Source organism: Punica granatum, chromosome 2 (assembly GCF_007655135.1).
Source record: "Punica granatum isolate Tunisia-2019 chromosome 2, ASM765513v2, whole genome shotgun sequence".
NCBI classification, from domain to species: Eukaryota; Viridiplantae; Streptophyta; class Magnoliopsida; order Myrtales; family Lythraceae; genus Punica; species Punica granatum.
Window position 1 is genome coordinate 44,520,501 of NC_045128.1, and position 12,514 is coordinate 44,533,014.

At 39.4% G+C, this 12,514-nt stretch overlaps 2 protein-coding genes across 5 annotated transcripts; both read left to right on the top strand.

Moving 5' to 3' along the window:
* The first annotated feature begins 958 nt into the window (after positions 1–958).
* Positions 959–3,636, top strand: LOC116198190 (ADP-ribosylation factor 1-like 2). Of its 2 annotated transcripts, none has more exons than XM_031528542.1 (7): positions 959–1,214; positions 1,483–1,573; positions 2,308–2,423; positions 2,592–2,651; positions 2,737–2,802; positions 2,947–3,145; positions 3,242–3,636. In XM_031528542.1, exons 1-6 carry the CDS (start codon positions 1,158–1,160, stop codon positions 3,136–3,138), a joined length of 582 nt encoding a protein of 193 aa, XP_031384402.1. In that variant the 5' UTR covers positions 959–1,157; the 3' UTR covers positions 3,139–3,145; positions 3,242–3,636. The 2 variants fall into 2 exon arrangements, with proteins under 2 accessions (XP_031384402.1, XP_031384403.1); XM_031528543.1 differs by lacking the exon at positions 959–1,214 and adding an exon at positions 1,346–1,404.
* A 2,322-nt stretch (positions 3,637–5,958) lies between these two features.
* LOC116196069 lies at positions 5,959–12,385 on the top strand. Of its 3 annotated transcripts, none has more exons than XM_031525595.1 (18): positions 5,959–6,403; positions 6,679–6,737; positions 6,824–6,955; positions 7,046–7,186; positions 7,273–7,329; positions 7,809–7,903; positions 8,081–8,213; positions 8,300–8,476; positions 9,084–9,274; positions 9,381–9,447; positions 9,616–9,749; positions 9,839–9,905; positions 10,270–10,332; positions 10,410–10,651; positions 10,736–10,865; positions 11,053–11,145; positions 11,306–11,491; positions 11,721–12,385. In XM_031525595.1, the coding sequence occupies exons 1-18, from the start codon at positions 6,070–6,072 to the stop codon at positions 12,015–12,017; spliced, it is 2,598 nt and encodes an 865-aa protein (XP_031381455.1). In that variant the 5' UTR covers positions 5,959–6,069; the 3' UTR covers positions 12,018–12,385. The 3 variants fall into 3 exon arrangements, with proteins under 3 accessions (XP_031381455.1, XP_031381456.1, XP_031381457.1); XM_031525597.1 differs by having other exon boundaries at positions 6,064–6,403; positions 6,819–6,955; XM_031525596.1 differs by lacking the exon at positions 10,270–10,332.
* The last annotated feature ends 129 nt before the right edge of the window (positions 12,386–12,514 follow it).

Consider the following 12,514-nt stretch of genomic DNA (forward strand, 5'->3'; position numbering starts at 1 on the left):
ATGGTGAAAAGCCGATGAAGAAGAAAGGGGAAGGGGAACAAAAAAAAAAGGAGTTAGGCTTCGGCCCGTGTCTGGGGCTAGACTAGGCTTAGCCCGAGTCTAGGCTGAACCCAGAATCCTAGAATCGGTCCGATTATACGATTCCGCGATTCTTGGCCCGATTCAGCACTGATTCTAGGTATTTCGACTCAACCCATAGAATCGGAATTGATTCCCCCCCTCCGAATCGTAGAATCATACAATTTTACGATTCGAATCACGATTCTGACAACTATAATGGCATCGAGGATAAAGATAGTAGAAGATGAGGAGAAGGCATGGAGAAGAAGAAGAGAGAGAGAGAGATCTACTTTGCCCTTAGAAAATAGGGGAGAAGGGAATGGACCTCACAAATTGCCCATCTATGCAAAGCTGAGTCAAAAATGTTGACCACCTTAGCTTTCTGTTTGGCATTTGCAAAAAAAAAATTCACTCCTACTATGCTGTGCAAAAAATTTCAAATAGGGTTATTTGATAAAATTAATACGATATATGTCGTGTAAATACATATATGTTATGTAAGGGGTATTTACCTAAAATGGCTCATGGTTTGCCCGTTTTATCAAATCTATCATATTTTTTTATCAAATCTATCACATAGTTTACTTTTTGCATCAAATTTATCTCGTCGTTATCTTTTCCGTCGACATCTAACGGTCGTGTTGACGTGGCGCCTACGTGGCAAGTGTGGCCCACTATCTCTCCATTTGCCACGTCAGCACGACCGTTAGGTATCGACGGAAAAGATAACGCCGTGATAGATTTGATACAAAAAGTAAACCATGTGATAGATTTGACAAAAAAAACATATGATAGATTTGACAAAACGGACAAATCATATGTCATTTTAAGTAAATACCCTGTTATGTAATGAAAATTTTTAAAAAGTCATCTTATATTGTGAAAAATTAACCCTTAATCCTTTTGAAGGGTAGGGGAGAAAGAAGGAAACTGGAATTTCGGGGGTTCTCTTCTCTCTCAAGTCTGAGTCCGAGTTTGCGAGATCATCATCTATCTGTGAAAGGAATTAGCTAATTCTGCTCATAGACTATCGGCTCTCTTCCGTTGCTTCTCTCATCTAATCTTCGATCCAAGAATCAAAGGCAGGCAGCAAAGAAATGGGTCAAGCCTTTCGCAAGCTGTTCGATACCTTCTTCGGCAACACCGAGATGCGAGTACGCTCTCTCTCTCTACTCCTTCTCCACCCCCACCCCCACCCCCAAAACTTCTCTCTGTGTATGCCCCTGCGAGTTCGGACCCGTTTACACAATCACCTGAGCTTGCTCTTCTTCCTCTTTTTTATTCTTCTTCTTCTTCTGCTGCTGTTTCGAATCCGTCTTTAACCCTTAATTGACTGCTATTTAGGTAGTGATCGACATCATGCATCTCTTGATCAACATCATTCATCCATTAAATTGATTATTTAGGTTTTCACATCTGTAGGTAGTGATGCTTGGCTTGGATGCAGCTGGTAAAACAACCATACTATACAAGCTGCACATTGGAGAAGTGTTATCTACTGTCCCTACAATTGGTAGGTTCCTTTCCACCCGCAACCTTTTCGTTTCGGTGTTCAACTTGGGATTTATTGCTTGGGTTGTGATGTTCGCTAGATACGAGTCACTTTTCTATGCCTAATGCACGTAAAATGCCATTCAAAGGGCCCATTCTTAATCTTACTGCACTTTCATTAGCATTTTATTACAATTCAATGTCAAAGAACCTGGTCTAAGTCACTGAATAAGTTTATCTTCTTGATGGCCATCTGTCTGTTTCAGGGCGTCAGTGACTGGATCTTAGATCTTTGATTGATTACTCCTCCTTATTAATCCATCCCCATTCCACTTTAATTTCGACATGTTTCACTTCCCCTATAAGATTGTTCTGATAGGGGGTTGGTCTATCATAACTCGTTGAGGTCTTAGCTCAGGCAAGGAAATTTGTCATGTTGAATTAGGCATTATGCTTGACCGCTTAAATGAATGCAAGTCTAGGGTTAACAACCTTTTCAGTAATTTATGGTGTTTCAGATTATCAATCCCGCCTAGTTGGTGGCGCTGCCTATAAATAAGTAAATACTCCAGCACCAGTCTGGGGGAATTCATGCTTAGCTTTACGTAGCTCTGTATATCACCTCAGTCTAACTTAAACGTGTTAATTTGCATACTGTCACCCAATTTGTTAACTGAATTTCTACTGTTCCTGTTATTTCCAGTTGTGTTACTTACTCACTCTGAATTTTATTTTTTTATTTTTTTCACCCTGCAGGCTTCAACGTGGAGAAAGTGCAGTATAAGAATGTGGTATTTACAGTTTGGGATGTTGGTGGACAAGAGAAACTCAGACCACTTTGGAGGCATTACTTTAATAATACAGATGGGCTGGTAATTATGACTGGTGCTTTGGTTTTGTGTATCATGTTGCTTGCATGAAAGCAACTGGGAGCGGCAAATGTGCTGCTCGTGTGCTTTTCTCCTCTTCTTGTTAATATCCATAATTTAAATGGTGACGTAGAAGAAATTCATGTTTCTGTGGTGATGACTTTGCTGCAGATCTATGTCGTCGATTCCTTGGACCGAGAGAGAATTGGGAGGGCAAAGGCAGAATTTCAGGTTGTAACATTAGGATGCTCTGCTGAATTCATAATTCTAGTTTCGAGAAGGGAATAATTCTGCTGACACTTTTATCTGCCTCCAGGCCATCATCAGTGATCCATTCATGCTCAACAGTGTCATCTTGGTATTCGCCAATAAACAGGACATGGTATGCCTTATTATTTTGACAGTCTTATGGTTTCCCTACTCCTTGACCTGTGATGTGGTGGTGGTGGACCAGTTTGACTTATTACTCTGCTCTCAATGCAAAAGAAGTTTTCTAATATAACTTCTTGGGTATATGCATTGACAGAAAGGAGCAATGACACCGATGGAGGTTTGTGAAGGACTGGGGCTTTTTGATTTGAAGAACAGAAAGTGGCATATACAAGGGACTTGCGCGTTGAGGGGAGATGGCCTTTATGAGGGCTTGGACTGGTTGGCTGGGACACTCAAGGAGATGAGAGCCGCTGGCTACTCTTCTGTTGGAACCTCATCCTTCTGATCTTCTGGTTTTGATCTTCCTCTCCACTTATCATTTATCAAATATATGCCGGCCATTCTAATTCTCTGCTTCTGATGTTTCCTGACATGTCTTTACTCTGCAGGTGTATGGATATCAATGTCATTGTTGGTTCTGCTGGTGAAGAAGCTTAAAAGTGTTGGGCATTTACATTTTGAAGTCAAGATAACTATATGTTGAGAGTCTTCAGGTCGCATGTATCAACTCGAGATATTGGTAGATGTGCTCAGCTGAGTAAGGGCTAACTTGTTCCTCATCCCGACATGTTTTTCTGTGTATATTGCAGGCACAGGTCCATTTCCAGAGCAGCTCATTCTGGCTAGTGGTTATGCCATCTTTTCATCTTCTGCGTTAAAGATGCCTTCTTTTTTCATATTTTTTAGGCTGAGTGAACTTGAGGGGTACTCACGCTGACATAATTCGTCAATTGCAGAACATGGAACTTGCGTGAATAACAAAGAACGGATGTTTGGGTACAAATATTAATTCAGAATGCCAATTGATATCGTATCATCATCACCACCACTTTTTTGGTTTTCGTCCCTCCTCAGAACGCAAGGCTTCCAAAATAAGTTCCAATTTGAGGTTATTGTACTCTTACCGAGAATTTTAGGCTACAATAGGTAAAATATTCACACTTCGCCACGGGTCTAAAAAACTGTCTCAAATGACTATTTCCAACTGTCTAAAAATAACGTGTCCGGAGTGTTTGTAGGTCCATGAATTATAAGCTTATCGTCATGTGATAACTATCATTATTATCTTTAATTGAACTTTAGAAAATTCAAATATTTGAAACACTAACATAAGAAAAGGCTAACAAAAATATAACATGGTAATATTCTTTTTAGTGCGACAACTTGCACTTCATTGCGGGTTTATTTTTTATGATACCTAAAAATCATATCTAGATAATTTCTATTTTCCTTTTTATATAATCCAATAAAAAGACACAAAATATATTTATAATTTTATACCATCTTTAAAAGTATTCTTTTTTCGTAGACTTATTAAAATTTATAAAACTTCTAGTAACTTTCTAGATATTCTAACATCATGATCATTATTCAATCATTACAAAAATGTGGAAATTAGAAAGAAAATGAAATATCGGGAGTGAGAAAAAACTCCCCTCTCTCAATCTAAAATTTGAAAAAAGAAAAAGAAATATTGCATATAGTCTAATTTGTATATCTAGTATTTTCTATACAAACTTCTTCCATTTTTTTTATTTTTTTCTAAATAAAAGTTGAGAAAGAACTAATTTTTAAAAATAACAGATACAATCTTAGAGTGCGTTTGGATTGAGAGTTGAGTTGAGTTGAGTTTTGATTTTAATTGATTTGTAATGATTGTATGGTTGAATTATGAGAAAAAATGTGAAAAATAATAAATAATTGAGAGAAAATAATGATTAAGTAATGATTGTGGAGTTGAATTGTGAAAAAGTAATGAATAGTTAAGAGAATTTAATATTAAAAATTGAATTGAATGGTTAAAAAATTTAAAAAAATAAAAAAAGTAATGATTGTGATGTTGAATTGAAGATAAGTGGAGTTGAGTTGAGTTGAATTGAATATTTTTCCGAAAACAAACACATCCTTAATGATCAAATCATTTAGTCCGACGAGTTGACAGATACGATCACCTTTTTTTTCATTTTTATTTTTCTTTATTTTTTTAAAATTTCTCCTTTCTTTTTAGTATTTTGGGATCAAATCTAATTAAGATGCTATTTTGATATCCAACCTAATTTAATGTGGTAGGTAATACGGCCAACTCATCGGGCCAAATGATCCAACCATTAAGATTATACCCGTCATTTTAAAAAATTCACTCCTTGTCAATTTTTATTTAGAAAAAAATGAAAACAAGATATGAAAGTAGGTCCGTAGGAACCGATGGGCGAGTGGGGAAATGAAGTCCACTGGCCTGCTGGTCCCTATGGGCCCTACTTTCACATCTCGTATATAGTGTAATAAAATAAAGTGAAATGATCATGTTTTTTAAAATAATTAATCATAATAATATAATATAATATGATATAATAATAAAAATTATCATGAGTGCTCTCGTAGCTCAGTTGGTTAGAGCACTCATTTAGTAAGTGGGAGGTCTTAGTTTGACTGTCAACGATCTTTTCATATTTTTCCTTCCCGATTATCTCCATGGACCATGGGCATGCAATTGTTCCAGACCAAAAATCCCAATCAAGAGGAAACGAGAGCAACATTAACTTGCCTTTTATTTTAAAGATTTTTATTTCTCTTCATTTTTTCCCTTCCCGATTATCTCCATGGACCATGGCCATGCAAATAAATTCAGAACAAAAATCCCAATCAAGAGGAAACGGGAGCAACATTAACTTGCCTTTTATTTTAAAGATTTTTATTGCTTTTCATTTTTTTCCTTCCCGATTATCTCCATGGACCATGGCCATGCAAATAGTTCTAGAGCAAAAATCCCAATCAAAAGGGGCCTCTCCCACCACACATTCATAGGTCTTACTAATAAATATAATAATAATAATAATAATTATTATTGTTGTTATTATTATTATTTGGGTAAGTAAAAAGTATTATCATTAGGTCTTTTGTTGTACAAGAATTTTTAGTTTGTATAAAAATCAAAACTCTTGTATAACAAGAATTTTAATTTTATACTTGACCGATGACTAAAATTCATCTACGGAACTCAAAAATTTCCCTTATCATTATGATAATAATCTATTAGAAAATATTAAGACCAACGGAATGGCTTATTTATATTATCAGACAGAAACCAACCCGAACCAACTAACAAAACAGCACAGCCTCGGCCAGACCGAGGGGGAGAGGTTCTGGCTCTGGTCTGTTTGGGGGGGTGGAGAGAGAGAGAGAGAGAGAGAGAGAGAGAGAGAGAGAGGGAGGGTCGATGTGCTCATGCCAGTCTACCACCGTCATGCTTGTCCATGGGTCCTCTAAGCTCCCGCTCCTTGGCCGCTTCCACCCCCGCCACAATCCTCGCCATCGATTCCGTTGCCTCTTGGACCAGATTGCTCCTTCCTTCTCCGTCTCTTCCTCCGTCAGCTCCGTCGTCTTCACCTCCGCCAACGTCATCGCCGCCGCTGCCAAGGGATCCGGCTCGCTCCACGGTGCCGTTGCTTCCGCCATCACTCATGTCGCTGTTACCGCTGTCGCCATCGCCTCCGGTGCTTGTCTCTCTACTAAGGTCGATTTCCTCTGGCCCAGAGTGGAGGAGCAACCTGGTAAATTCCAATTACTCCGCGACAAACTTCTCGTTCTTCTTTTTCTGCCAAGGACTCGAGCTTGATCATCAAGTGACTTCTAAATCACTTTTATCCGTGATTGAGTGCGGGTGGTGCTTAGTCTTATGCATGCGAATTTCTCGTATCAAATCGGTAGCGTAGTTACCAGATGTCTTAACCCAGAGAAACGAGGAGCTGGGAGAAATTATCGGTTCAGTTGCTGACGCTTGGGCATTGAAAAGAACCATAAAATAAAATTTGTTTGTTGCTTGAAGGTTCTCTTATGCTTGATGGAGTTGACGTGACCGGCTGCCCAATATTCAACGATTCCAAGGTTTACCAATCAATACTTGCGATCCGACTTTGATTCGCGCTCTTTCACTTTAAACACCAGTGTCCTACTGCTGTCTGTTAGGGCAGGTTCGGAAGGCCATTGCATTTGCCAAGAAAGCCCATCACGGGCAGTTGCGTAGAACAGGAGACCCTTATCTGACCCACTGCATCCACACTGGAAGAATCTTGGCAATGTTGGTCCCTTCCAGCGGCAGACGAGTATGTATTTTGCTCTTATGCTCTCCCCTGTATCTTTGATCCTTATGTTGCTTCTGGTAGTAATTCCTCCTTAAAACGAGTCTTTGCCAGGCAGTTGATACAGTTGTGGCCGGGATCCTCCACGATGTGGTCGACGATACATGTGAAAGTTTGCAGAGCATCGAAAAAGAATTTGGTGATGATGTAGCAAAACTGGTAGCAGGTGTGTCCAGGTTAAGTTATATCAATCAGGTACTTTTGTAAAGCTGCTTGTTGCAGTTCATTCACTGTCTCTTTTATTCTATCAGATTCTCTTAATAGTGGTCTTAATCTTACAGCTACTCAGGAGACACCGTCGAGTAAATCTGAGCCAGGGTAACTTTGGTCAGGAGGAGGTATGACATCTAAATATTGTGTTTGTGCTTGTCACCATCATCCTTGATAATCAACGGAAACTGTTACAATGAAGCAACGAACTATACCTGCTCCTTCTCATTTTATTGCTTACTTCCTTTCCTCCTCTTTCTGTAATGAAGAAAATGGGATGTGTTGTCACCTATTGTGAACAGCCAGATGATCCACATACGAAACTTTGAGATTTCATTCCTTAGCATCATCTGAATGAAGAGTGTAGAAATGGATGCAACTCATTACAGCTTTGACATTTTCTTGGTCTTGCCACTGCCAATGATGAACAAACATAACGACGCTGATAGTATGCTTTAAAATATCTTTCCTTGGCTCAAGCCAAAAAATGGTGTTAGCTATTGGGAACATCCTACCCATGCAGTCAACTCATGGACATCTTTGTGTTGCTCTTGGAGACTCTTATATGCCCTGTCTGATTCTTGCATCTTGCCCTTTCTTCTGTCAGGCAAATAATTTACGAGTTATGCTCCTGGGCATGGTTGATGATCCACGAGTGGTCCTTATTAAGCTAGCCGATCGTCTTCACAACATGAGAACCATGTATTCGCCTCAAAAAGTTTTTTGTATTAACAGTGCATTCACTCCCTACAGAGTGGTTTTTCAAGTTTTTGTTTAAAACTTTTATGGTGATTTAAGGCAGCCTTGCTAAATGCCAAGCATTGTCTGGATTCATATGTTATTGTCTGTTTTGCTTCTTGATGATGATTTACCCTGCAGCTATGCTCTGCCATTGCCAAAGGCTCATGCTGTTGCACAGGAGACCTTGGTTATTTGGTGTTCACTTGCTTCTAGATTGGGCCTCTGGGCAATGAAAGCTGAACTGGAAGATCTCTGTTTTGCAGTTATTCAGGTTTTCTAATAATCATAATGGCTATTGTGGTGCGTAATTGTTGGCAACCATCAGAAGATTTAACTATGAATTTGTCATGTGTGCAGCCGCATGTGTTCCGGAAGATGCGAGCTGATCTAGCCTCCATGTGGAGCCCGACCAACAAAGCAGGAAATCAGAGAAGAATACTAGCAAGAGCCAGCGTTTCACCTTTTGATGAGAACAATGGGTCTATAAATTGCGACGGGAGCTTTCCTATGGATGAAAACACAAAAACTATGAAGGCAAGTAGTGCCTTCTTTCTTCTTTGTTTCTCACATTGCTACTTCTGGGTGAAATAGCTGGTCTGCACACTTCTATTCAGGTGCCGAAGTTTCTGGATGAAATATGCTACTTCTGGATGAAATACTATTTAAAAATTGGAGTAGGAATATTCTTCCGAGAGAACCATTCTGCTGTTTTTAGTCATTTCATTTTCTCTGCTTATGCTGTCTCCAGCAGAGCACTCATTTGACACATGAAATAAATTCATCAATATTCTTTATATAAGAAGTAGCAGTGCATGATAGTTTTTTTTTTGGCTAACTCGGGCTGTCCGGGATTTGCCCGACTAATTCTCCCCGGCGGCGCACGGAATGGGTAATCACGCCAAAGGTGCTTTGGTGTCTCCAAGGGGTTTCGAATCCGGGATCGGGTGGATACTTTAGCTCCTCCTTACCGCTAGGCCAAACTCCTTGAAGTTAGCGGTGCATGATAGTTAGATGCCTTGTTCATGGCATTGCATTGGCTTGCAGGAATTGTTGTAGCAGAGTGCTAAATGCAAATGTGCATCATCACTAAAATCTTCATTCTAGTCATTTATTTATATTTTATTTCCCATTTCACTTTTAGGATCTCTTGGAAGCTGTAGTGCCTTTCGATATCTTGTTAGATCGGAGAAAAAGAAGCAAGTATATTATGGACATTGGAAAGAATTCTGAGAAGCTCATAAAACCTAAGGTTGTTAGAGACGCTGCTGTTGCCTTGGCATCTATGGATGTGTGTGAGGAAGCACTGGAGCGCGAGCTGCTAATATCAACTTCGTATGTAAAGTTTTTGACAATCATCTTTCCCTTATTGTAGTTTGTGATAGGTATCCATCATGTTATTAGTGCAGGGGCATTCATTAGTTTAGCCATGAACTTGCAGGTATGTTCCGGGAATGGAGATTACTCTTTCTAGTCGGCTTAAAAGCCTGTATAGCATCCACAGCAAGGTATTGTTTATTCGAAAAGGAACAGTTTTATGCACGTTCAAATTCATGAAAGTCCACTAAGATACAATATTGGGCCCTTGTACTGCTAATTGGACTATAGTTGCACAAGTCACCATGCTTGATAGTATATTGTAATTAAATTTGCCTATGCATCCTGTACTACTATAGATGAAACGTAAAGATGTCAGCATTAATAAAGTATACGATGCTCGTGCACTGAGAGTTGTCATTGGAGACAAGAATGGAAGCTTGCATGGTCCAGCAGTTCAGTGCTGTTATAGTTTCCTTGATATTGTCCACAGGTAAATTGTGATCTGTATAATGCATTCCCCCTATTCTATGTCATGGGTGTCCTGAGGTTTAGCTCATTTGCTGTCTCCTCTCTGAGCAGGCTCTGGACCCCCATTGATGGCGAATTTGATGACTACATAGTGAACCCAAAGCCTAGTGGTTATCAGGTCAAACTACTTCAACTTCCTTAGGAATGATATTGTTAAAGGGAGGCTACTTACTGATTTTTGAAGATGTAACTGGTGTTGAAAATTCTACATTTTATCATGGAGCTATGTATTGAATTTTGGATGGAAAGATCAAGCCAGTTTTCCAGTATGAACTCGATTCTGACTCTGCATAACCTGTAACTTAAGCGAACATGTCAGAATGAGGCATGATCTTACCCAAGGTCCTTATCATTAAAAGGATTGTGTATATAAGGATTTGAAAGTTGCTAGTCTTGTGAACATTTTTATTACGAATGCCTCTATGTGATATCCATTCAGTCACAAAATTGCTTGGTAATATTATCTACGATTGTTGTGGCAGTCTCTGCATACAGCTGTACTAGGTCCTGACTGCTCGCCTCTGGAAGTTCAAATAAGAACTCAGGTGGGAAAATTTTTTAGGTGCTTGTTTCTTCATATGTGTCTCTATTAAATGTAATATCAATGAATGAAATATTTCAGAGGATGCATGAATATGCTGAACATGGACATGCTGCACATTGGCTCTATAAAGAAAATGTGAATTGGATGCCCTCAGTTAGCAATGCGGGCAAATCTGAGTCCACCTATCTTGCAAGACATATTGAGGATCGGGATACAGTGGAAGATCAAGATGATTTGTTTCAAAAGTATGGTTCCTTGAAAGCTGGACATCCAGTTCTTAGGGTAGAGGGAAGTCACTTGCTCGCTGCTGTTATAATCAGGTAACAGTCTGACTAGATTAGCTAGTACTTGTGCTATCCAAGTTCTTGACTTTCTCATTAAGTTCTGTTCCATCAAATACACAGGGTAGACAAGGGTGGAAAAGAATTATTAGTAGCTGTAAGCTTTGGATTGGCAGCATCGGAAGCAGTGGCCGATCGAAGATCTTCATTCCAAACTAAGCGTTGGGAAGCTTATGCAAGATTATACAAAAAGGTCATGTCTTGGATCCTGAAGGAAGGACATCCAAATCTAGGAATTATCAAACCCCCATATAAAACTGATCAATTGTACAAGAGTCTTGTTGACCATGAAATCATTCTTCCTTTATAATCAGAGTCTAGGGTTGGGTATTTGCAGGATAGAGTGGTATCTGATGCGGCGAGTTTAGTGGCTTTTTCAGGTGTCTGATGAGTGGTGGTGTGAACCAGGACATGGGGATTGGTGCACTTGCCTTGAAAAGTACACCCTTTGTCGAGATGGTATGTACCACAAGGTGAGCCTCTTGCATTCATAATTCTGAATCAGAGACCAGTTAAATCCGTCGAGGTCCATTTACATGTCCCAGTATTAACTTTCGATCTGGAAGGTCTTAGTTGTCGTGTCTATGTTCTACATTTACATGTAGAACTTAAAAGAGTGTCTCATCTGTGCAGCAAGACCAATTTGAGCGCCTCCTCCCAACCTTCATCCAAATCATTGATCTGACAGAGCAAGAAGAATCTGAGTACTGGAGCATTGTCTCAAACGTTTTTGAAGGGAAGGAGATTGAGTCTGCCAAATCAAGACCGACCACAGGATCTATCACTTCATCTTCCATGGAAATTGGCATCAATAACAAGGTTGGCATCGCACTGTTCTTGTTTCTTTGAATTCGTTGCTGATGTTGCTCAAATCCGAAGATGCCAAAGAAGCTAGCCACTATCATTGTATATATAATATTATAATTAGAGCCTAAATGCAGCTCCAGGACTTAGGGGAAAAAAATAAATTGATCTGTTTGAAGCTAGTACTCAGTGGATGACGTCTATCCGAGTTCTGACAGAAAGTTGATGGTGGAACGAATTATAGGTGCAACTGCTGAGGACGATGCTGCAGTGGGAAGAGCAGCTCCGTTCTGAAGCCATCAGTAGCCACCAGAAGCAAGGTAGAATACCATATAGTGAGCCTAGTGAGCCCATTAGCCTCGGTGAAGTGGTAATAGTATGCTGGCCCCGGGGCGATATAATGAGGTTGAGAAGTGGGAGCACTGCAGCAGATGCTGCTAGGAGAGTTGGGCTGGAAGGAAAGCTGGTGGTGGTCAATGGGCAGCTGGTACTTCCGAGTACTGAGCTCAGAGATGGCGATGTGGTAGAAGTCAGGCTGTGACTAGGAGCTTGCAGTGGATGATCTGATGAAAATACTTGTGCATATAGAAGAAGAGGATTACATAAGTTCATCAACGAGCTCTGTTGCTGGACAAGGAGCCACCGCTAAATTGAAACACTCGTAGAGCCACAAGGTTCCAATTTTTCCTATAGGGAAATGTGAGGCACTGCAGTTGGATTTTTATGTACAGACCACTTCGGAATTCTTTAAAAGAACTTGTATGAATAATATGTACATATATATTATACATATTGTAAGACAGCTGATGAGTGGAGAAAGAAGCTTAGAATTGCTGATTGATTTGTAAAGATTAGTTATACTTCCCTTTGTGTGCAAGAATTCAATCTAGTAAGGATAATTCAATTGAATTTTACTGTTTGAATTATAAAAATAATAATAATTAGAGTAAAATAGAAAAGTTTGTATTGGATTTTGATATCGGACAAAAATTAAAAAGATTTTATCGTAATTCAATTTAATTGGTTGTTATGAATTTA

Bases quoted from the DNA above. Each gene is read 5' to 3' on its own strand.
- LOC116196069 (XM_031525595.1), top strand. From the start codon at position 6,070: ATGTGCTCATGCCAGTCTACCACCGTCATGCTTGTCCATGGGTCCTCT. The intron at 7,187-7,272 runs GTACTTTTGTAA...TTAATCTTACAG, and splicing joins GGTTAAGTTATATCAATCAG to CTACTCAGGAGACACCGTCG. The intron at 11,492-11,720 runs GTTGGCATCGCA...AACGAATTATAG, and splicing joins AAATTGGCATCAATAACAAG to GTGCAACTGCTGAGGACGAT.
- LOC116198190 (XM_031528542.1), top strand. From the start codon at position 1,158: ATGGGTCAAGCCTTTCGCAAGCTGTTCGATACCTTCTTCGGCAACACC. The intron at 2,652-2,736 runs GTTGTAACATTA...ATCTGCCTCCAG, and splicing joins GGGCAAAGGCAGAATTTCAG to GCCATCATCAGTGATCCATT. The intron at 2,803-2,946 runs GTATGCCTTATT...ATGCATTGACAG, and splicing joins TCGCCAATAAACAGGACATG to AAAGGAGCAATGACACCGAT.